General features: G+C 37.5%; 3 protein-coding genes across 5 annotated transcripts; 1 reads left to right on the plus strand and 2 right to left on the minus strand.

Annotated features, from left to right (window-relative positions):
* Positions 1 to 1,083: 1,083 nt before the first annotated feature.
* On the minus strand, positions 1,084 to 9,035 carry taz (tafazzin). The gene is made up of 11 exons (XM_037773443.1): positions 8,904 to 9,035; positions 6,841 to 6,989; positions 6,304 to 6,432; positions 6,173 to 6,218; positions 6,003 to 6,088; positions 5,699 to 5,779; positions 5,539 to 5,580; positions 4,592 to 4,654; positions 3,884 to 3,936; positions 3,726 to 3,803; positions 1,084 to 3,061 (listed from the first exon to the last, which is right to left on the minus strand). The coding sequence occupies exons 2-11, from the start codon at positions 6,947 to 6,949 to the stop codon at positions 2,960 to 2,962; spliced, it is 789 nt and encodes a 262-aa protein (XP_037629371.1). The 5' UTR covers positions 6,950 to 6,989; positions 8,904 to 9,035; the 3' UTR covers positions 1,084 to 2,959.
* Positions 9,036 to 9,826: 791 nt separating this feature from the next.
* si:dkey-150i13.2 (mitochondrial carnitine/acylcarnitine carrier protein) lies at positions 9,827 to 16,721 on the minus strand. Its single transcript, XM_037773658.1, has 9 exons — positions 16,328 to 16,721; positions 14,773 to 14,865; positions 14,022 to 14,149; positions 12,997 to 13,087; positions 12,301 to 12,418; positions 11,782 to 11,854; positions 11,562 to 11,671; positions 10,434 to 10,555; positions 9,827 to 10,329 (listed from the first exon to the last, which is right to left on the minus strand). Exons 1-9 carry the CDS (start codon positions 16,436 to 16,438, stop codon positions 10,267 to 10,269), a joined length of 909 nt encoding a protein of 302 aa, XP_037629586.1. The 5' UTR covers positions 16,439 to 16,721; the 3' UTR covers positions 9,827 to 10,266.
* Positions 16,722 to 18,506: 1,785 nt separating this feature from the next.
* On the plus strand, positions 18,507 to 24,874 carry ndnl2 (necdin-like 2). 3 transcript variants are annotated; one of them, XM_037773661.1, is made up of 11 exons: positions 18,507 to 18,592; positions 19,022 to 19,085; positions 20,528 to 20,647; positions 20,750 to 20,813; positions 20,988 to 21,067; positions 21,182 to 21,276; positions 21,410 to 21,489; positions 21,958 to 22,000; positions 22,127 to 22,189; positions 24,029 to 24,143; positions 24,443 to 24,874. In XM_037773661.1, exons 2-11 carry the CDS (start codon positions 19,035 to 19,037, stop codon positions 24,536 to 24,538), a joined length of 807 nt encoding a protein of 268 aa, XP_037629589.1. In that variant the 5' UTR covers positions 18,507 to 18,592; positions 19,022 to 19,034; the 3' UTR covers positions 24,539 to 24,874. The 3 variants fall into 3 exon arrangements, with proteins under 3 accessions (XP_037629589.1, XP_037629590.1, XP_037629587.1); XM_037773662.1 differs by having other exon boundaries at positions 18,549 to 18,615; XM_037773659.1 differs by having other exon boundaries at positions 18,575 to 18,592; positions 18,946 to 19,085.
* Positions 24,875 to 25,540: the final 666 nt, after the last annotated feature.

Consider the following 25,540-nt stretch of genomic DNA (forward strand, 5'->3'; position numbering starts at 1 on the left):
GATGCCAATATTTATGTACTTTTACTGAGGTACAATTCTAAGTGGAGGACTTGAACTTGTAATAGAGTATTTTTGTGGTATTAGCCTTCTATTTTTACTTGAGTAAAATATCTGAGTACTTCTTCCACCACTGCCTGTATCCAAAGTAACTAAGTACAATTATTTAAGTACTGCAATTAAGTACAATTTTGAGGTACTTGTATTTCTTAAATGGAGTATTTCCATTTTATGCTAATTTATACTTCTACTCCATTACATTTTGGAAGCCGATATTGTTCTTTGTACTCCACTATATTTATTTGACAGTTTTAGATTTAGATCATTTATACAATATATAAATTAATTAATCATTTCTGATTATTATTATTGTAGATTAAGCTACCCTGCAGTATATTAAATAGTTAAAATTAGCTCCATCCTTAATGCGCTTTAATGCATCAATAATTCTAATTCAATAATATAATAAATATATAAATACCATTCTGTATAATTATTACTTTCACCAATAATGCCAATACTTATGTACTTTTACTTAATTAAGAATATAAACACAGGACTTTTACTTGTAGCAGAGTATTTTTACAGTATGGTATTTCTACTTTTACTTGTAAAAGATAGTACAATTACTCAAGCACTGTACTAAAGAAGGCTACAATTTTGTGCTACTTGTACTTTATGTGAGTATTTTTATTTGATGCTACTATATACTTCTACTCTACTACATCTCACAGGGAAATATTGTACTTTTTACTCCACTACATTTAGTTAACTGCTATCAGAGGTGAAATGCAAGTACATTTACACAGGTATTTACTGTAGTATTTTCATTTAATTTAATACTTCTACTCTACTAATTTCAGAGAGGAATATTGAACCTTTTTACTCTTTTCAGATTAAGATTTTACATGCAAATCATATGAGGATGTTATGAAATATAATGGAGTTCTTCACTATTAAATTAATCTACTAAACTATATTTATATATATATTCTCATGTGACGTGATTTCATCATTTGTGGTTTTGCGTTATTTTGATCAGTCCATTGGGACTGGGAGGTGAGGGTTACGTTTCACAATACACAATTCAAATTTAGAAAAGTTGAATATTTATTGGCGTTCACATACAGTAGGAAAGAGTGGCAATCACAGTAAGGCAATACATGTATAAAATAACCACAGATCACTTAGCTGTGGCCTTTCCTCTTGTAGAAAAGCCATTGATCTTTGTGATAATATAAGTTATATACATCTGTAACGGGGTAGCATTCAGAGGTTGAAAGGATCTACAGAAAACATTGTAGTTTAATACTTGTCATCTGAAAAAAGAAAATATCAACATTAGCGAGAAATGATTTGCAAACTTCATTTGAATGTACAAGAGAGGTTACAGAGAGAGGGCAGGGCACATGGTGATGTTATGGACCGTATGACCGAGCAGTCGACTCGTTTAAAGCTGCGTGGACGTCATAAAAGCAAAACATATGATTATTATACTATCTAACAATCATTTACTCTGCATGCCTCTTCCTGATAACAGCTGTAAAGGTTAACCATGCAGTACAGCACTTATTCATATCATTACAAATTATAAATCTACATCACTCCATGTGTATGTGCACAAAGGAGCACTCTGCTTACTGATGTAAATTGTCCTCAAAATGTGGTAACAGGTTGATGCAACCCGAACGCCAGAGAACGTCAACACTGGCCAATTCTGCAAACGTTCGGTTTACATCCAACAACTCTTTCTACATTCAATGCCAACGTTTCTTTCATTCCTGCATGTAAAATGGCATTTAAACTACAGTTAAGGTATTATCTAATGATTGGTTTAAGTTTTAATCCTTAACATGTTCATGAAATCCAATTTTTTTTGTATACTATTTCTAGAGTACGTCATTCCCACGCTGGATTTAAAATGCTTTCCTATGCAGGAGGAATTCACAGGAAATGATGCAGCATATAATCCAGTGTTACCGTTTTACTTTTATCTCATTGATATCAGCCTCACTCTTCACTGTTCACTCTACTACAGCAGCTGGATTAATGCCAACCTAACATTTCCTACTGCTGTTGCTTCATATTAAAAGCGTTCAACTGGTGAAACACAAAGTGGCTCTTATTGTGAAGCAGCCAAAGGAAACACGATGATTGGCGCGGACAGAAATCATCACAAATGTGTCTACAAAACAAAACAACAGTCATTTTGGGATGGTTTTAAATATTACAGGAGTATTGGAAGCAGAAGGAGCAGCTGTGGAGCTGTGTCCTGCTGCTGAGTGGAAAACTACATGTGCCGTGTGCAGCGTGAAATCAGATGCCTGTTGCTCATAGCAAGGATTTCTTTATTAAAACAACCTGAGTTTATTTGGCTGTGCTGTAAACAGATGCACCGGTTTCTCTTTTCTTGTATTTCTGATAAAGTTAGCTGCTCAATGAGTATTTTTGGGGAGTGAGTGGTGACGCGAGAGAGAGAGAGAGAGAGAGAGAGAGAGAGAGAGAGAGAGAAAGAGAAAGAGAAAGAGAAAGAGAAAGAGAAAGAGAAAGAGAAAGAGAGAGAGAGAGAGAGAGAGAGAGAGGGGCGGCATTGAATGCAAATCGTGAGGCGTGGAATCATCCAATGAAGACTGTACAGTGGGATGAAACACAGCTGTGCAGCTAAAATGAAATAAGTAACACTAACAGTGCTTCATGCATCAGCATTGATGGAAATGACCCTCAGTTTTTTCCTCCGGTAATGAAAATGATCCCACAACACCACTTAAAAAAACCCCAAAACATTCAGAAGCTTGTGATGACATCCCAGTGTGGAGGTGTGTAGAGAAAGGGAAGGGAGTAGACAGCATAATACAGCCCTGTGTGTCGGTGGACTTCCAGTAGTAAAGGGATTACCCTCAGTATTGAGTAAAGGATGACCAGTGTAATTGGCTGTGAGGAGTAGCGGGCAGGACGGCCGGGCTCAGGATTTGGTCTGGATCTGCCCATGGAGGGCCTCGGCCTGGCCTTTCAGGCTCCGGAACTCCCCCTGGATGAAATCAGTCAGCGTCTTCCTCATTTCCATCTGAGAGGGACATGTAAATGCAAAAACACATTATTGAATGCCTTACGTGGTACTTTAACCTACCATAACTGTAACCAGTGTTGCCAACTTTAGCCAAAACTATTTGGAAAATGATTCGCCAAGAATTTTGATGGTTAATTAATTAATTGTTTCTCTAATTTTTCAAGCAACAAATGCCAAATATTTGCTGGTTCCAGCTTCTCAAATGTAAGGATTTGCTGATTTGTTGAATATGTTTGGGTTCTGGACTGTTGAAGACATCACCTTGGGCCCTGACAATTGCCATTTTTCAACTATTTTACTAGACAAAAACTAATTTTCAAGACAAAACAACCAATTGAGAATTTTTTAAGAAGGAAAGAGAGATAACTGGTTGCTCAACCGCAAGGCAAAATCATGTCAGGTGCTGTTGGAAAACGGGGAAAAAATGTAAGCCCAGATGAAGACCTACAGAGGTTGAAACATGTCGGCTTTTTTAAACGATTTAGCCACTGTTATAAAGGCTTTTTAATACATTTCCTTCCTTGCAATCTTTCTCAATCTCAATATTCCTGGGCTAGCAGAATAATTATAGTTACATCATTAGTGTAATACGTAGTACCATTACAAGCACTCCACTACAGCCCGGCCCAGCGTGTACATGTATAACACAGTCCGTCCTCACCTGGCTCTTGTTTTCAGCTCGGAGGGATTCAACAAGGTCTTTCACACTGAACGGTTTCCCCACCAGGACTGTGATTTTCTGGAAGCAAACCAACTGTTACAACTACAATATGAACACAATGTTAAAATACTGCCAGGATTAGATGTAAGTGCTCCTACCTTGCCAGTCTGAAGAACGTAGGGCTTCTCATTCGGCAGAACATCACTCAAACCTGAGAAAAAAGTAGAACAGGAGGACAACTGCTTGGTTTTCACATGAAGTGATGCTACTGTTGCTGTTACTTGATATCATTTTGTGTTTGTTTCTATTTTCGCCTGTTTTTAAAAAGGCACAATGAGGAGGATTTATCGGTTGAGGTTTGTAAACATAACATTCAAAGTTGGCGCCTTCTCGCCAGCGGGTGAAATACAACCCCAAAGCTTTGTCCGCCTGGCGTTTCGCCTCGCTATATTTTTGTTTTTCGTGCCATTTCTGTACCTTCCTCTTGGATGCATGCTTACGATCTGGCACCTGGCCGCTACGTTTTTATAGAAGTTGATGCCCAGAAACATCCCGGACACAACAACATAATAATATCCAGGCAGAGTGCTGCAGGATCTCTGTAGATACAGATACCATCACACACCGCTAGTGGGTCAGAACTGATGATTGAGAGGGATTATTTTTGTACGAGGTTATACATTGTTTTTTTATGAAAATCATACTCATTGTGCCCTTAAAGGATAAGGCTGACTTTTCACGACATACTATACTATGAATTTTACGACATACTATACAATGACTTTTACGACTTTAAAAACAAAGTGATGAAACAGCAGAACTTGTGAGATAACGTGTTGTCATCTGTGGTTTGTGGTGTTACTCACCCACATGCCAGAGCGGCAGGATAATCGGATTAAGGGAACACTCTGCTATTAGCCGACCCACACCTAAAACACAAAACAGAAATGATCTGAACCAGAATCCCTTTCACACTGACAACTGTATGAAGTGCCGATTCGACCAAAGAACGTATATTGCTAAGAAGTGAAAGTCAATTGAGCGCCCAGCAGCAGAGCTACGCTTCCGCCATTCTGGACCGAAAGCGACTACCGGACGCCAGTAAAACGTCCGCCTACAATGTGCCGTACAAAAGCAAAACTAAATTATTTCTATTCTATTGTTATATTTAATGTCTCTACTGAAATGTCTTGTGTTGAACAATAGAAATATTATAAATATGCATACTATACTATTTACTTACTTATTTATTTATTAAACTAGCACTACCAGCACTACTAGCTACCGGCCGATAGCCGGTTGTTTGGGAACAGAGACGTTAATACATCCACCACGGTACACGCTTACAGCATACAGCCGTGATGAATTACAGCCAATATATCCATAATTACAGCTGCATACAGCTAGCAGGAAGCTGGCAGAACCCGATATGTGGAGGAAAATAACTCTGGATTCAGCTAATAGTTCATTTTATAACTTTTAGGACATAATGATTTAAATAAGGGCTATTCAAATGTTCCTACTGGGAAGTTTATTTACTTAAAAAAAAATTATCCTCTGATTTACAGACGTCTCTTTACACATCCATAGCCACAGACTCATTGGAGTTTTCACTCAAAAATGACGGCGCCATCTAGCGGCTGTTGTCAAAAAAGCACCAGAGTTTCGTCTCTTCGATTCTATACTCTTTGATTTGATATAAAAAGGCAAACAAACTCTCTGCATTCATCTTTCCATAGCTCTGTTGATCTTCACAAATCTGTAACGTACATGTGCTGAACATGTTGAGCAGTAACACATGCGCTCTACTCACCCCACTTTAACCGTATAAATTCTTCAGTCATGTTGACTTTGCCTGTTAAATGAAGAAGGAGAGAGGAAATGCTTATTTCCACAGAACTAAATCAAAAAGCTGTAGAAAAAGAGGACACGACTACAAGAAGACTGAAATGTGAGGAGGACGGTAAAAATACCTTCAGGAAAAATGTGCACCCATTCTCCTCTGTTCAATTTCTCCACTATAAAGTCCATGCCTTTCTGGTAAACACCATCGCCTACAGAAAACACAATCGTAATGTAAGTGGTTCGTTCCACAGACAACATCTTACCATTCTGCCCTCTTTTCTAGAGGGGCAGGGGACAGGAGATGTTCAGGGGGAGATAAACAGATGTCACATAGAAGTGGTGTACATCATCTGAAAGCTGGGAACCTGATGATTAACCAGTGGGCTGTCGGAGTGTTAAAGGTTAGGGTTAATGATGTTGACAGAGACTCACCTCTGCAGACGGGAACACACTTTCCACGGCTGAAGAATCGTGAGTGCAGCTCTTTTGTGAAACAGATGTCAGAAGCTGCTGGAGTCCTGCACAGTTAGAGGGAAATAATTATCAGAAAAACAAAAACAAAAATCACGAGTGAACGACACGTAGAAGTTATAAAAACTCACCAGCGCATCTTGTTGAAGGTCCACAACTGTCTGAACTTCAGAACACCTGTCCCAAACACACAATTATTTCAGTATTTTCTGATGTTACTGTCTAGAAGTGTGAGATCACAGATTGTGGATCTGTTTCTTACCCCAGATATGTGGGTCATCCATACAAGACTGGTGATTGGACAGAGTGATGAGGGGCGTGTCAGAGGGCCTCTGGTCAATCAGGTCCAACAAAACCTCATGGTTGTGGACCGTCAAGCAGTTCATGTACTCTGAAGATCAGGAGGGAGAAAACTTGTGAGAGTATTCTTCTTCTTGGTATTGATGGTATGAACCCATTTTCGTTCACATATCTTGAGGTCAGAGGTTAAGGGACCCCTTTGAAAATAGCCATGCCAGTTTTTCCTCGCCAAAATTTAGCCCAACTTCGGAGCGTTATTTAGCCTCCTTTAGGAACACTTCCTCCTTCAGTTTATCACAAACATTCAACATCAATACATCTGGATATACGTGGTTTTCACTGGACAGAAAGGGGATGAAAAACTGCAAAAGTAACTAAAACTGTCAGATAAATGTAGTGGAGTAAAAAGTACACTATTTAACTCTGAGATGTAGTGGAGTAGAAGTATAACGTAGCATAAAAGGGAAATACTCAAGTAAAGTATAATATATACACTTACTGGTCCAGAAGTAGGAATAGGAGCCCACCATCCCCATGATCAGTGTGCTGGAGATCCTCCATGCCAAAGCAGGGCATTGTGGGAACGGCCATTTGACCTCCAGGGGCATCACAGCGCTCCACAGACACTACATCCACACAAACGTTAACCTGGAACAACCCGAACACAACGGCAATCAGTCTGAGGGAAAAACTAAGTTAAACAAAACATATATATATATATATATACTTAAAGTGTCAAAAGTAAAAGTACTCATTATGCAGAATGGCCCATTTAAAAGTATATTATAATGTAATATTGGATTATAATTACTGATGCATTAATGTGTTCATCACTTTAATGTTGCAGCTGATAAATGTGGACTAAATACTTTATCTGCTGGTTACCTTGTGGATTTTCCCCCCGGGGATCAATACAATTTTATCTTAATCTATAATACTACACCATCATTTATTTGTTATTCTATTTTGTATTATTTTCTGCAAAGGAACAAAAGTTAGAATAAATTTAGTGGAGTAAAAAGTAATTTATAACATTTCCCTCTGATTTGTATTGGAGTAGAAGTACAGAGGTTTTTTTTATTTGTTTGTCTGATTTTTTATAATTCTATTCTTTCTTTTTATTATAATTATTATTATTATTATTATTATTATTATTATTATTATTATTTCTTTTCTTAATTTTATTTAAATTTGAATGTTGCAGTTGTTTTCTCTAGTGTACTTAATGAGTTCTTCTATAAGCTCAACTACTTAAAAAAATGGTTTATAAATTATTGCAATTACTAACTGTAAATTGCATATATGAAAACAACCTAAAAAAAGGGGAAAAATAAAGTATATATATATAAATAAAGGATATAATCTATAATAATACATCATGATTTATTTGTTTTTTTATTTTGTATTATTATCTGCAAAGGAACTAAAGTTAGCATCAATTTAGTTGAGGAAAAGGTAATTTATAATATTTCCCTCTGATTTGTATTGGAGTAGAAGTATAAAGTTTTTGTTTGTTTGTTTGTCTGATTTTTTATAATTCTATTCTTTCTTTTTATTATAATTATTATTATTATTATTATTATTATTATTATTATTATTATCATTATTATTTCTTTTCTTAATTTTATTTAAATTTGAATGTTGCAGTTGTTTTCTTTAGTGTACTTAATGAGTTCTTCTATAAGCTCAACTACTTAAAAAAATGGTTTATAAATTATTGCAATTACTAACTGTAAATTGCATATATGAAAACAACCTAAAAAAAGGGAAAAAATAAAGTATATATATATATATAAATAAAGGATCTAATCTATAATAATACATCATGATTTATTTGTTTTTTTATTTTGTATTATTATCTGCAAAGGAACTAAAGTTAGCATCAATTTAGTTGAGGAAAAAGTAATTTATAATATTTCCCTCTGATTTGTATTGGAGTAGAAGCATAAAATAGGCAGAAAAAAGAAAAAACACAAGTAAGTACAAGTACCTCAAAATTGTACTGTAGAGTAACGTACTTGAGTAAATGTATTGAGTTACTTTCCAGCACTATTGGTGTGACAGTGTGACAGAGTGACAGAGTGACAGTGGAGGAGCTGAGAGCTTGTTGGTGTGACAGTGTGACAGAGTGACAGTGGAGGAGCTGAGAGCTTGTTGGTGTGACAGTGGAGGAGCTGAAGAGCTCTGAGGTCAAAACATCTCGAGGTATGAAGCTACAACAGCTAGCTTAGCTGACGTTAGCCTGCTAGCTAAAGTCAGACACATATAACTCTATCCCTGTACAGATATTAACTAATAAACTAGTAAATCAAAGGGTAAGTTGCTGTTTTAGCCTCACAGTATCTGAACTGACACCCTCATTCAACAGTTAACCCAGTTAGACATCTGCATTTTCATTCATCAATTCACAACATTGTGATGCTACAACAGCTAAAAAACAGCCTTTTTCGCTCTTAAATATAAATATAATGAAGCCTGTCTGTATATTAGTCATTGTCTTATATATTTAAGGCTTTTAATAACTTATGAAATACAGAAAACATCACAAGATCAAACATTTACCTAACTGTTCTCCTGCTGCCAGGCTGCTGGTGGTCACCGACCCCGGAAGTGAAAGTCACGCATAGGATTCTGGGTATTGTAGTTTTTATGAGAAACGCCTGATTTAAAGTAATAATGTTCAAGAATTGCTGGTTGCTGTTTGTTTTTTTTACTATATTTTAGTTACGGCTTCATAAATAATTAGTGTTCTGTCAAATCATGTTAAATGTAGTTAACGAGCTGCTTTCCGTGTTGAGAAACTAGGATCTATGGGTAATGGATGCTGTGAAGTAGGCCAAAGGTGAAGCCACTAAACCAATGATTTGACCTGCTGTTACTGTTTTTCTGCAGCCCTTTGTGGAGAAATACTGGAATAAAATATATGGAATGCCATTTCATTCAAAATTACATAATGAACTGTGTTATGTTAAATTGTTAAATGTGAAAGTTAAAAATGAATAAATACATTTAAAAATAAATGAACGAATGAATAAATAAATAAATATTTGCACTCTGTAATCTCAATCAACATATAGATCCTTCGTTGCTTCCATATCTGCTGCCTAGATCTGGGGTTAAAGTTGAGCGAAGACAGCATGGCATGGGTGAATCAGGGCTGGTTTGGCTCACTAGAGGGCAAACATGAGCTGTGAGGCCGGATTGAGTCCCTCACATTTGTTCCCCCAACACATTTTGCGTCCTAGAAACCAACCAGTACTGAAATACCCTTTGCCAAGTTTGCTGAATGTTTTTGATAATTTGTTTAAGAACATGCAGTGGGTAAATATCGCCTGAAATATTACAGTATTAAAACTAGTTTTATGACACAGGAAGACTCTACAAGAGAGGCCCTCAAATTGTGATATACTGTAATATAACCCTGACCATTTGTTTTTATTGTGCTTTAATGGTGCAAATTAAAAAACAAATTACAGTAGACACTATTATTATTCAAACACTTTAATCAGAAAGCTTAAAAAAACTCCCAAACACCCAAAATAAATTAATACAGACTTTTTGGCAGAGCTCATAGATTAAAAACATATTTAAACCCATTCTAAACTGAATGGTATTAAATTTACTATCTGACATTTTACAAACATCACAAATAGTTGAAAAAGTGACAGAAAAGCTCAAATCCTCCCAGAAAATATATTCATAATTATGCTATATCTCAAAATCATACATTCATAAGTGTGCGTTTCCGTTGTACCATTACTCACAAAAAGTGAGTGTAAAATATCGATTACAAAGGATAAGTAATTTGTAAAATTAAATGAAAAATAACATTTAAGAATACAATAATTCATTGCATTTTAGCATCCTGAAATGTGTCTCTTTGTGCTGCTTTGTTTCCATGAGAGGCTGGTCCAGACCGATGATTTCACCAGCTGGGAGCGAGGGTATTCAGTCCCTTTAATGCCAACTCAAACCCCAAAAAACAGGCCTGAAAGAGGAAGAAAGGGATGAGATATTAAATAAAAGGTGGCTTGTAGTTATCAGGAATTAAAGGAGCAGAAATATGAGAGTAAAATAAGAGTAAAGATTTACCGCGTTGGCAGGGAAGGCTCGTAGAAAGACAGCGTTGAATCCTTTATAGAGGGCTTTAGGTCCTTCTTCTCTGAGCAGCGTTCTCAAGACGTCCACCAAACCTCTGTACTTCCCATCTGCAGCTACACACACACGCACGCACACACACACACGCACACACACACACACACACACACCACACACACACACACACACACACACACACACACACACACACACACACACACACACACACACACACACACACAGTTAAAGGATAGTGATCTTCTGCAGTAAAACATTATTAGTTAATAGTGAAGCAACAATGTTAGAGCAGTGTGTGAAACTGGTGGAGCTGCTCCAGGTGGAGCTACTTTAACTATTTTATATACAGTTAGCTAGTTTAGTCCAGTAGGTCCCAACTTAGGGGTCGGCCTCATCGTGACGTCAGCCATTGCTTTGTGTACTGCCGTTTTGAAGCCTCAATTTCGTCATTTTGGCCGTCGCCATCTTGTTTTTTTGGAACCAGAAGTGACAAGAAGGTGGATCTAAGTACAACCGAATGCTGAATAAGATATTTTAAACGACCAAAATGTTACAATTAACTTTCATGAAGTGAAAACACACTGTGAAAGGGTTAAAATTGTAAGATGAAAATACAGACAACTCCCAGACAGGACAACGCCGTGGTAGCAACCAGTCAATCACAAGGTAGCCACGCCCTAAAGCATCCCCTTCTTTCTGGTCTATTTGACTCTAAATGGGACCATAATTTATTAAATGAACATCATGCTGTATTGAAGAAGACTTGAAACATTTTCTCATAGATTTCTATACAATCAGACTTCTTTTTGCAACCAGAGGAGTCGCCCCCTGCTGGCTATTAGAAAGAATGCAAGTTTAAGGAACTTCACTTCACTTCTCAGACCTGGAGGTTGCCCACTAAGTACAACATGTGCCTCTGAACTGTAGTGAAGTAAATTACAGGTACCTCAAAATTGTACTGAAGTACAATACTTGAGTAAATGAACTGAGTTACTTTCCACGCTGAGCACAGAAAGTTTGAATATAGAAGCTCGTCTATTTTCCTGTCTTCTTTATAACGCGCTACTTTCAGTGCTCAGTGTAGAGCTTTCCATCGTCTCTTACCTGTCTGGAAATTGGACTTGAGGACATCAGGAGGAAGAGCGATCGTCCAGTTTAATATCCCTGCGATGCCGCCAGCCAGGAGGATTTTGGGAGTGCTGAGCTGAGAAACACTAACACATAAAGTTACACATTAAAAATCAAAGGTGAGTTTGACAGGACTTGGACTTAGATGAGCCTTGTGGTTTAGATAAGCTTCCACGCTGTAACCATTGTTACTCACCTTTGACCCTCAGGAGTCAGGAAGTGTTTGAGGTATTCGTATGTGAGGAAGTATAGACCACTAGAAGGCACGTCTAAGAGAGAGATAGGAAGAACATGTGAAGCTGTTAATCCTGTAACCAACTGAATTTTCTCGCGTGTGCCAAACATGTTGGAGCATGTTGGTGGCTGACACGAAAACCTGAAAGTCTCTCTCTAGATTCAGTGTTCGGTTTGTCCGTTCTGTGCTACTGTAGAAACATGGCGGAGCAACAAGGAGGACTCCGTGAAGAGGAACAGCTCCCTATGTAGATATGAATGGCTCATTCTATGGCAGTGGTTCCCAAACCTTTTCTGCAGGCTCCCCTTTTGTATTTGAATATTTACAAGGCCCCACCAGGCTTGTGCAGAACCATACATCATTAATAATTTGAATGCAGGACTTTTACTTGTAAGAGAGTATTTTTACCCTGTTGTATTTCTACTTTCATTTAAGTAAATACAGTGTGAATACACAAACAGAAGCCAAAGTGATGTTTACCTCTGATGAGAGTAAGCACAGTCCCTTTGTAGACACTGCGGATCCCCTGCTCCTTATAGAGCCGGACTGCACAGTCAAGTGGACCCGCATACCTTGAATGTCCACCGCTAGCCTGCACCTGGAAAACACACATTTCAATACTTTAATTCACGTTAAATTTTAAAAAGTATTTAGAGAGTTGACGATGCTCGAGTGCCTGAAGGCCACATTTGCATATGAGGTTACAGGTAGTAGCTCCAGAAATAGGAAGCTGAATAAAGAGCGGTACCTTCTGGGTATTCCTCTCATCTTTGCAGTGGTGAAAGTACATTTACTCAAGTACTGTACTTTAGTACACATTTGAGGTACTTGTACTTTACTTGAGTCTTTTCTTCTCATGCCACTACAATTCAGAAGTAAATATTGAATTTTTTATTTCACTTAAATTTTCTGACCGCTTTAGTTACTCTGCAAATTGTTGCATAAAAACATATGAAGCGCTATACAACAGTATGTAAGTCAATAGGAACTCTTCATCTGTATTTTTTTCATGTAAAATGCCAGACATTTCATGGTTCCAGCTTCTCAAATGGGAGGACTTGCTGCTTTTAATAATCATAATATAAAGTCATTTTGGACTGTTGGTTGTGAAAGTGTCACTTTGTGTCAATTAAAGGGGAAAATAATCAGCAGAAGAATCCATAATGAAGACCTTACCTGCAGTAAACATTTGATCCTCTCTCCTGGAGCCACAATGACTGTAGTGAAGGACCCTGCCAGACAGCCAGACAGGAATATTTGAGTGTGCCTGAACAGAATAGAAATGAATCACCTTCAGAGAGCTGAGGGGGAACTAAAGAGCTCTGTGGGTTCAACAGGAAGGAGTCCTTTGACATTATACAGTATATCATCATTGCTTGGATGAAAAATATTGATATGAGCAGCTTTAAAAGATGCTATGGGAGCACCAGAGGACACCGGAGGACACCGGAGGACACAGAGGCACATTATTTTTTTCAGGTTACCTGTTTCATTTACTACTGTCACGATATAGCGACCGTTTTATAAAAATAACTTTTTTTAATCATATTTGCTCCCATCTCACCTACTTCAGCTTTAATGGTCTGGAGACCACAAACTGATTCTGAGATATTTACCATAACAGGAAATAGCTTTAGTACAGACACTAGCAGTCTGTGGTCTTAATCACTGTATTGTTCATTCTGTTCTTTGTGTTTCTGTTGCAGCAAAAACTTTCTCAAGCCAAATGGAACAGAAAACAGAAAACATGTGTATATAGGGAGCGCTGCCAGGGAGGGGGGGGATGTGTGCATTGGATGTGGTTTTGACGAACACAAGGTCTAGAAATCCTTCTGGGGTGAGTGAGAGGCTACCGGTGGTTTCTAGCACCGGTGACATTGCCACATACATAAATAGATAGAGAAGCAGACGGGGTCAAAATAGAAGGAGCTGACGACAGGTGACAGGTTGGTGGTGGTGGTGGGAGGTGTCAGGGTAACATGAGGAAAGGGGTGTAGAGGGGGTGTGTTGCTTCACATAGGCGAATGATAGCAGAGGGGAGGGCAGCAGAGAAATGGTTATATATAGAGCTTGTATTCCAGGTATTACAAACACACTGTAAAAGAAACACTCAAACTAACTGTGTGTGTGTGTGTGTGTGTGTGTGTGTGTGTGTGTGTGTGTGCGTGTGTGTGTGTGTGTGTGTGTGTGGTTTTACTTACGTTAGGGGTTTGTTAGGGTCTGTCTGCTGCAGCTGTTTACCCAGACCGAACCCAAAGAAACTGATGGCCATCATAGGAGCCATGCCCGCCATGGGAGCCCCCATTCCTTTATAGAGGCCGAGGACACCCTGGACACACACACACACACACATCAATAATCTAAAGCTGAAAATGTACGGTGAGACTTTCTGAACCAATTTTCATCTTTCTGCCATTTTCAAAGGGGTCCCTTGACCTCTGACCTCAAGATATGTGAATGAAAATGGGTTCTATGGGTACCCACGAGTCTCCCCTTTACAGACATGCCCACTTTATGATAATCACATGCAGTTTTGGGGCAAGTCATAGTCAAGTCAGCACACTGACACACTGACAGCTGTTGTTGCCTGTTGGGCTGCAGTTTGCCATGTTATGATTTGAGCACATTTTCTATGCTAAATAAATGCAGTACCTGTGAGGGTTTCTGGACAATATCTGTCATTGTTTTGTGTTGTTAATTGATTTCCAATAATAAATATATACATATATTTGCATAAAGCAGCATATTTGCCCACTCCCATGTTGATAAGAGTATGAAATACTTGACAAATCTCCCTTTAAGGTACATTTTGAACAGATAAAAATTAATTTGCGATTAATCGCGATTAAATATTTAAATCGATTGACAGCCCTACTTTTAACTACCTCTTCTTCAGTGGTTTAATACACTGCTATAATAATAGTGTGTGTGTGTGTGTGTGTGTGTGTTCACCTCTTTGGATACGGTCTTGCGGATGCAGTCGTAGGTTCCTGTGTAGAGCACATACTGAGCGCGGGAGGCTTTGGGCTGCGTCTGTAGCCTCACCTGGGGTACAGAATTTAATTATAAAGGTCAACTACACACACAAAACATATACTGTATCTCTGGCCATGTGTTTTGGAGGGGAGGATTGTTGAGACATGAGATAAGGGAAACACCCATTGATGTCTGCTGCTCGGGGTCACTGATAAAAAAAAAAAACAGGGTGTTGTGAGTGTCTGACAGTTACACTGACAGTCAGATACAACATGCTCACATTTAGATAAACATAGCTTCACAATGTAATGAATAAAGCAACATCAGACTGAGGAAGGTTACAGTTACACCCAGTGGAAGATTAGTAATCACTTCCTTAATGAACGCAGTTGATACTAAATGATTTGGGGAATACTTTTTTCATTTCTAGAAAGCTGCAGGGAAGAACTTTGTAATGTGGCACTCAGTCATTATAGAGAGGATAGGAAGTTCCGTGAAAGAAAATCTCCATTAAAACCCAAATAAGTACTCATGCTTTATTAATTTATCAATGGAAACGTTACTCTTTATATTTGCTGAATTGCAAAACAGACCTGCAAGCTAAAGAAAGGCAAAAATGTACATTTGATATATTCTATAAAACCTTTTGTCACTTTATATTTTGTTGAAATGTTTTCATTTGTGTTATGGGATGCTGTAATTGTGTTGTCTTTCAAGGAACAACGTGGTATGGCTGCTATTACATCTATTAGTCACTGATCTGTAACTGTGTAAACAAATCTGTAAATGTGTACAGAGATCTGTAAATGTGTAGATAAATCTGTAAATGCGTACATAAATATTATTCGCTGAAAAGCAAGTATTCCTAAAAGTAAGTATTTTCTTTTACACATTTGCAAATAGGTTTGCTACAATAATCTACAATAATAAAGGAAATAATCTTTAGTTGCAGCCTCCTTCTCCTTTATAAATAGCCTATAATCTAATACTATTATACCCTCACTACCAGACACAACTCTTAAACCTAATTATTTTTTGTGATCAATTTTGTATTGGTATTTAAGCATAATTATATAGGGTGGGGTTACAAATTGATAGATCACCATTAGAGTAAAAGAATATAATCACAAATGTCCATGTACTAATCAATACAAAATTGGAAAGTAGCTACAGAAAAAGAAAAGAAAAACACAAACAAACAAACAAACAAACAGGAAGAAGAAAAAACAAAACACACAACAACAAAAAATCATTTAAATAAAATCTTCTTAAACCTAATTCTTCTATCTTTCTTGGAGCTGCCTCACGGCCTTTGGTGACATTATAAGCTCATTTATCAATAATCCCTTAAACACCTTCGTCTGATCTCTGACTTTTTCCCCCCACAGTTAATCTCTTTTACAGTGAAACTCCAGAATAAAATGTACAAAAGAAAACAGGATGATAGAAACATTTAAGTGGAGATATAAATAAACTTGTGTTACATTACAGATGGTCTAGCAGCAGTATGTATATAATAAATGACAGTCACCTTGATGGTGTCCAGTGGGTGTCCTGCCAGCAGCAGACAGGCTCCAGCGACTCCTCCAGCCACGAAGTTCTTGAGCGGAGAAACTCTAGAAACTCTTCCCTCTTCTCCCATCCTCTCCTCCGCATGGCCGAACCACACAGTCCGCTGTCCTGTCTCTCTCTCTCTCTCCCTCTCTCTCTCTCTCTCTCTCTCTGTCTGTCTGTCTGCCTCTACAGCTGTCTTTCTGCTGCCACGTCCTGTTGGACTTTGCCTTCAGAGAGAGCTGAGTAGGACTGAGAGCTACTTCTCCTCTAAACAAGTTATACTACTTAAAGACTGCACTCATCTGGTAGTATTACTGTAAAACTGTGTTTACTCATGCAGACTCATGCAGAGTGTGTGGCTCTACAGCTCCTCTCCATAGAAGATACAGGAGAGTAACTATATATATATATATATATATATATATATATATACCTACTGGGACATACCGACCACAGAGACCTCTGCTGGTGACACAGCGCACATGAAATACCTGCAGCTACTGCACTACAGTAGTGGAAAATAACCAAGTACATTTATAATAATAATAATAATAATAATAATAATAATAATAATAATAATAATAATAATAATAATAATAATAATAATAATAATGATGATAATAATAATGACAATAATAATGATAATAATGATAATTAAAAATAATGATAATAATAATAATGATGATAATAATAATAATAATAATAATAATAATAATAATAATAATAATAATAATAATAATAATAATAATAATAATAACAATAATGACAATAATAATGATAATTAAAAATAATGATAATAATAATAATGATGATAATAATAATAATAATGATGACAATAATACTAATGATAATAATAATAATAATAATAATAATATATTTATTTATATAGCACTTTTCAAAACAGATGTTACAAAGTGCTTCACAAGATAATAAAAGCAGATAAATAAAGTAAAATAGATAACTGTTCAAACAGAACAGAACAGAACATATCCAATACCATATACCAAATATATATATACATAAATGTGTATAAATGTACACATGCATACAGAAACAGATTTATACATACATATCACAATATATTCCTGAAGTCTGAGGTGCAAAAAAAATGTCCCACATTAGGCTAATTAACCCTATATTTTGCTGAACATTATTTTATTAAATTTAAACTTATTTCAGACTGTGCTGGGATAGGAGACTTACTGTATGTTCTGAGTGGCATTGCACAAGACACATCCTACTTCAATTTGCTCAACACATAATTTACTTTCAATTTGCACAGCAGAGTGTATATCTTTAATTTCTATTTTATTGCATTTTTTAAATTTCTTTTTTTCTTTTATCTAGTTTAAAATAGTACTAGTTGGTGTGTGTATATAGAGATTTATAAATACAGTGTTTTTTGTATTTACCTCGTGTCATTTGTAAATTGCTGCTGTAACAAACTCAATCAATAAAGTCTATCTATCTATCTAGGAATGGGATGTAAATAAATCTGGGATAGTTTATATATTATATTATATCATATTATCATTCTATGATATATGAGTTATTAGAGGAGCAGTGAGAAAGGGGTATAGGGAAATATAAGTTTTACTTCTACCTACTCCTTTTCGGACACTACTACTATTGTTTTGTTTGTTATTATTTTGTAGCGGTATTTATTTATTTTTATGTTTGAAATAAAGTCATTCATTCATTCATTCATTTATCTATCTATCTATCTATGACAGTCCATAGAAGTGAAAAAAGGAAGAAAAAGTTCACAGTGTGGTATTAGTACTTTTAATTATGGAAAAGAACAGAATTTTTCTTCCACCACTGTTAATTAGGAGACTGAACTGTTTGTTTTGTAAATTTTTTCAATAAAGCAAAGAAAAAAAATTATTATTATTATTGTTATTATTGTTATTATTATTATTATTATTATTATTATTATTATTATTATTATTATATTATATAATAATAATAATAATAATAATAATATACAAATATATACAAAAATAAATATATATATTTTTTTCACCTTGTTCTACCATTAACCACTTTATTATTTATTATTGATATGTTCTGTGATGTTCAGTTTTAACAGTTACCTTATATTGTTTACTTTATTTATCTGCTTTTATTGTCTTGTGAAGCACTTTGTAACAAAAAAACAACTTCCGGTGCGCCCATTCATGATGTCATCAACAGGCGCCTGCTCAGACTAGCGGGAGTTTGACTGGTTCGTAATCGACTGATGAGATTTTGCATGTAAACAAAGTGAGTGAATATCTTCACTGAGCCGGTTGTATTGTTACTGCAGTCTGCGGAGACTGAGAAGAGACTAATACACGTTATTTAAGTTAGAATGTTTTGCTTTAAAACAGATAGTTAGCTCTGAGGCTACCAGCTAACGTTACTTTAGCACTAACGTTCATCACTTCCGTGTCTTCCTCTGGCTCTGTTTCACTCTGTTTCACTCTGCTTCACTCTGTTTCACTCTGCTTCACTCTGCTTCACTCTGCTTCACTCTGTTTCACTCTGTTTCACTCTGTTTCACTCTGCTTCACTCTGCTTCACTCTGCTTCACTCTGCTTCACTCTGCTTTAGTGGTTATGTTTGTTTAAAGCCACATGAAGCACACTGACTGAGCTGGCCGTGGTTGTGTGATCGTGTTTATCATCAGGTATCGTGTCGTCATGTCGCAGAGGAAGAGGCTGTCCAACACACAGAGCTCCTCTCAGAGCAAGGTGAGTTCACACCATGGATGAAGGGTTCACACGGCCAAGACAGCTTCATTGCATCTGCTTGAGCATGTTCAGTCAATAGATATGTACATCTTTGGATCAGCCCCTCTTTCAGCATAAAGCAGATAGATAGATAGATAGATAGATAGTAACTTTATTGATCCAGAGGGAAATTCAAGTTTCCAGCATCACAGTTCCATAGTGCAAAACATGTTAGTAAAAAGGCAGTAAAAAAGTTAGCAGTGCAAAATACAAAAGAAATATACCAGGTATAAAAATACAAGGAGATGAAGAAAACTGTTAAAACTGAATGTAGTGCAGGGTAACAGCTGTGATACAGGACTATTAAAAAGTGCAGAACAGACTGTTAAAAGTGAGCATAGTGCAGGGTAACTCCAGTAGCTTAGTCTATGAAAGTGCACTGTGTGCATTATTATCTGTCCTGCAGACCGATCTATGGTTCAGCCCCTCTTTTAAGCATTATGTAGTCATGGATAGTACAGGTGTGAAAACAATTTCATAAACAAACAAATAGTTCCAATGGCACCAAAGAGAACAAAGCTACTCACGCTTAATCAGTGTTATGATTAATAGGGGGTCCTTGGAAAATGTTCTCGTCTGGAAGGGGTTCCTGGCCCTAAACAGTTTGAGAACCCCTGATTTAGTCTATTAAAGATCCCATATTATAAAAAAAGTGAGATTTTCATGTTTTTTTATTAAAAAGCAGGCTTAAGTCGTATATGAATACTGTGAAAGTATCGAAACACTCAATCCACAGGGAGATACACACAGCCCGTATTCAGAAACTCTGCATTTGAAACAAGCTGTCAGGATTTCTGCCCATTCGTGATGTCACAAATATACAATATTTAGACCCTTGACACAGATTTAAACGTAAACATTCTAAATTTGTTCCGGTTTATCCCTGGTTGCAGTGTATATGAATGTCATCAGCTGACAGGAAGTAAACATGGACCCAAGCTGTTGCCTAGCAACGCAATTCTGTTGCAATTCTGTCAAAATGCGCTAAAACGGAGCGTTTCAGACAGAGGGTAAATACAGGCATATTCAGGCTGACAGTATGAGGAAAATAAAGTGTTTTTTGAACATTACAGCATGTAAACATGTTCTAGTAGAAACATAAAATACAAGTATGAACCTAAGCACAATATGGGACCTTTTAAATGGAGTAAAAACATGAAAATAATGCACATGGTGACATCTTCAAATTGCTTGTTTTGTCTGACCAACAGTTCAAAACCCAAATAAATTCTATTAACTATCATACAAAACATATATTGTGTATGTATATATTTCTAAGCTAACAGTTAAACAAGGTGGTCTGTCTGGGCTACAGCATGCTCAGTGTTCTGTTAATGATTATGACCATGGTGGTGTTGTGTTAGACAATGCGACTGGTTTCAGCTGAAGTTTTTTGCATGTAGAGGCAATCGGGCAACTTGGTGGTTCGGGAAGAAGATGATGACTCAACCTTCACTCAGCCGAGTACGTCACAGGTCCAGAAAGGGCTGGAGAAGCTCACACCTGCACAGGTCGACCAAAAGGTAAGAGAAGCACAGAAAAGTGTTATTTTAAATAATTACAAGAGTAAATTTTCTCTTCCTTTTTAATGAGTTGTTCACACACCTTGTTTGTCTGTCCTGCAGACAGCTGAGGTGGTGCAGTACTTCTTGATGAAGGACCAAAAGAAGATTCCTATACGCCGAGCAGGTACAGCAGCATGCATACACCATGCGATAACAACAGTCACAAGTTCATTACCTGTCACACTGTGAGACATGGGAATAAACATTTAAATTGGCCATTGGTGGACGTGACTCAGTGTGAGCTAAGACTAAAGTTTTTGATGATTAATAGTGCAATGTATGTTTTCTGCCTTTTCAGACCTGGTGAAACACGTTGTGAAAGAGTACAGAAACATCTACCCTGAGATCATGAAGAGAGCAGCACGTACTTTTGACCAGGTCTGAGAGCATCAGTGGCAACGCTGGAATCAGCTAAACAATGTCACATTAAAGAAATGTCACATTAAAACAAAAAAAAGTCACAATGTTGTTCTTATCCACTGTTTGAAACAGGTATTTGGCCTCAAAATGATTGAAATCGATGCCAAAAATCACATGTACATACTCATCAACAAGTTGGAGACAGCTGAAGGAGCCTCACCGATCACGTGAGTATCCCATATGTTTTGAATATCTCTGTCATTAACACTATTGCATCATGTCAGTATTCATATAAACTGTTTTAACCATCACAGTACGTATTTGTTGGAAAATCTTTGTTTTCCTTGTGTGTGTGTGTAGAAGCCCGACCAATCCAAAGATGGGTCTGCTGTTTGTGATCCTGAGTGTTATTTTCATGAAAGGAGGCGTTGTCAGAGAAAGTAAGTGACAGCTTTCAACTATTCAGTGTCCTTTCCAAGTAGGCGTCCATTACATACTGTTATTATGCTGTGTTCAGAATCGGACCAAGAGCGGAGCAAATTTTCGCCTCACTTTATTCATGCGAGTTGGACCGCTGGTATCATTTGTGTTCGTTCGCGCTAGACGCACCGGAGAGGAGAGGTAGCTTGCCTCCATAGATACCAACTACTTTTCTTTCTGCCATTTCTGTCACCATGGAAGAAACCATGGAAGAAATAACAACTGTGGCTGCTTTGTACATGTTGTGGAAGTCCCAGATATGTCAGAAAATCAAACATCGTTATTTGTATTCGCCTCTTTGCATTGACTTTGTATGTAATCGCACCGCACGGAAAGTTTGCTTTGCTCTTGGTGTGAACACACCATTAGTCCAGTTTTCATTTTGTTGCAAAAACACCATTTGAAAATAATTTTGTTTTGTGCTGCAGACCTGATCTGGAGCACGCTCAAGAAACTCCGTGCTGACCCCGGGTAAGGCCAAACATTTGTATGTAATACATACTGTACTGTATGTGTGCATTCTGCAGCTGATTATTAATGACCTTGAATCTTTTTGTTTCTATTCATTATTTGTTATTCGCTATTGTGATGACGCAGAGAAAAACATGAAGAGTTTGGTGATGTAAAGAAAGTTGTCACAGACGAGTTTGTGCGTCAAAGGTAAGAATGAACAGTTAAGCCTCATTTACCTTCAGTATGTTTACATGCGCACAAGGAACCAGGTTATACAGGGAATCGGCCGATACATTTACAGTCCGCGTATGCATATTTAATTTAATTTTATTCCATATATTGCATATGTCAATGACCTTATTTTGGAAGTATTACTTGGACATACTGTGTAGTGAGCAGTTTTTCCTCGCAGCACAAAATTAACAAATATTCAAATGTTCAGCAGTGGAAACGGCTAAGGCTTTGTTTATACTCGCGCAAGGCCTCCACAGATGGTGCGCGAGCTACGAGCACGCACGAAGGCGATTATGCTCAACTATCCTCTGAAATTGCCAGAGGGAATATATTCTGAGAAAAAGCAAGAAGTCAACGGCTGTTACTGGCAAAACGCCATAAACCAAACTCTTCAATGCTGAGGAGAAACTATAATTAACTGTACAGTCATATCTCATATTCATGGACATACTTTATCACCTTTATACAATCTTTTTAAAGAAAGGAGTCAAGTATTAAATGTATTCTAATAAAACAAAGGTTGAAAGGTTTAATATCCTTTTAAAGATAGAGATCTCCTGCTTTTAAAACATTTATAAATAAAATTGGCTGTCTTTCTAATTCATTATTTTACTTCTTAACTTAAATTATTTGCTTTTATCTTATTGCAGCAGTCATGTCTGAAAGCCCAGAGCGCACCGGGCGCCGAGTTACAACAATTCAGAGGTGTACAACCAAGCGCTGCGACAACCTGCGGAGCCTCCGGGCTTTACGGCTTTAGTGTATTTGGTTAAAGTCCGACTTTGAATACAAGGATGTATTGCTCTTTTCTTTCATCCAGCGATAGTTTCCCTGTCTGAAGTCTTGCACATGCGTACATGTAAAAAACAATTCACAGATACATGGCCAAGAAATTGGCTTTTTATAGGACAAATCTTGCAGGGGAATCCAGGATTCTAGAAAAAAGGAGGTCAGTCTGTTTCAACACACTTACACCCAAAACAAAGGCCAGGAAGCAGTCAGTGTCTTCTAGTAATACAGTTAAAATAAAGGAGTCATGTTTCCAAAATAAGGTCTGGAGTAGGGGACACATCTGATTACTGACCTGCTGCATTTATGCAAAGATTTACGTCTCCGACGTAACCTGATTTCTCTGAGTGGTATAGTTTCTTGTGTGCATGTAAACATTCTCCTGAAATCAGGTTTCTCTACCCGAATGATTTATAAGGAATCAGATTACCTGTGTGCTCCTCCCCCACCTACTGAAGGTGTGAATACACACAGTATCTGGTTCTGAGCCTGGAGCTTTAGGCCAGGTGATAGCTCAGTCATGTAAACCGGTAGATCTGTGATAAGAAGGTCACAGGTTCAAGACCCCTGCTGGGAACACTGTATTAAACTGTATACTGGTGTGATCAGAGCCAGTGTCTGTCAGACCATAGACTCTGGTTTATACCACACCACAGATCAACAGGAGAGTGGAAGAGACCAGACCACTACAGCAGAGTGGCTGGACCAGCACTGACTCCAAACATTAATCATTATTATGTGTTGTCACGATGTTTGTCATTACAAAGGTTACAAAGGTTCTTATATATATATTTTAGGGCTGTCAAAGTTAACTTGATAATCATGCTAGTTTGCAGGGATGGCCTTCGCTGATTGGTCAAACACACAGCGACGCTGGCACAGTTGTGTACGCGGTGTTTTCTTTCTTTCTTTTAGATCCTTTGATTTATTTAGCAGTTAATTAACTTGAATGTGCAAACGTATGTTTCACATTACACATGACAAGCTTATTGTGTGTGCTGGTGTGTGTGTGTATGTGTGTAGGTACCTGGAGTACGTACGAATCCCTCACACAGAGCCAGTGGAGCATGAATTTCGATGGGGTCAACGTGCCGACGTGGAAGTGTCAAAAGCCAAAATCCTCGAGTTCATGGGTCAAGTAAGTATCTGTGTGAGATGATGTTAGTAAAAAGATCAGGATGTCAGTTGGGTAGGCGGTCCTTATTGTGGCCCAGGACACATTCACTACACACTGCTAAATGAATGTGGCCATATGCGGCCCAGAGCACAATGAATGGGATCCGATCTCAATGCGTCTCGAGTGCGTTCACACCTGTACTTGGAGCTGTCCACTTGTGAGCCGATCACTGAGGACGCATGTTACTACCAGGTCTGAACAGGGCTTTAGTCATTAAGCTGAGCATTTGTACCTAATGAAGATCTGTTGTTTGATCTCAGCTTCATGAACAGGAGCCTCAGAGCTGGAGCCAGCAGTACAGAGAAGCCCACTCCATCTCCAACTCCTCGCAGGCCGGCACCAGCAGCCAGAGATGACTCTTCTACTACTGTATCACCTTTCATTTATTTAAGTGTTGATGCTGAAAGAGAGAAGCTGCATCGGACAGACAAATCTACTGTTACAAAGTCTGTTTAAACTATCAATTCAAATCCTGCTCATATTACATATTGTACATACGTTCATGTTCATACTTTACCTTTTAGTCCGGGAAGTCTCGAATTCTTGATGTCTTTTTTATTAAATAATATTTAATATCACACACAGTTAGTCAGGTATCCATTTTCATTTTATTGCCTGGACTTTAAAAGTTAACAGTTATTTGCTCAAGTTCATAAAATAAAATATTTTGTAATAGATTACTACATCATTGATTGACATTGTCTTTTGATTCATTTCTCTCACGTTGCTGTTAGACAAGTTGACGTACCTCTTTGACATCCCAGTCTCTACATATTGAAGAGCTCAGGACACACAGGCACAATTGCACATGTACATATAATCAAGAGAAGAGCAGTTTGACCAAACAGAAAGCACCAGTTTACTGGTTCGACACTAGATTTTCTACCACTGACGGTAAGAAGTGAACGACTTAGATTCTAGTTTTCCGACCGAGACACTCGTCGTCACATTGTGTGGAAAGACGTACACATTTATTTACACTGTCATGTGCTGGCATCCCTTTTTCTTTTAGATAAAGGTCCCCTGAGAAGATAGTTCTTTCTATTATTTTCTATTGCTCCCTCAGGTGACACAAATAAAGACGGGGGCCTGTAACACCGAGCGAGACGAGTAGGGCTGCACAATATATCGCTTTTTTTCATTGCAATGTCAACTTGCGTGCGATAAACACATCAGGAAAGACTGCGATATTGCACTCAGGATTTGTTTGAGTTAGTTGAGAGCATCAGTACAAAACTGCACTTTAAAATGTACCACTTTTTTTTTATTGGTGCCTTTTGTATTCAGCTCAATTTGTTCAATAAAAGAAATTGGAAATGAAATCCTTTCTTTTTTACATTCAACAATCTTGTATTTTA

This window comes from Sebastes umbrosus, chromosome 6 (genome assembly GCF_015220745.1).
Source record: "Sebastes umbrosus isolate fSebUmb1 chromosome 6, fSebUmb1.pri, whole genome shotgun sequence".
Lineage (NCBI taxonomy): Eukaryota > Metazoa > Chordata > Actinopteri > Perciformes > Sebastidae > Sebastes > Sebastes umbrosus.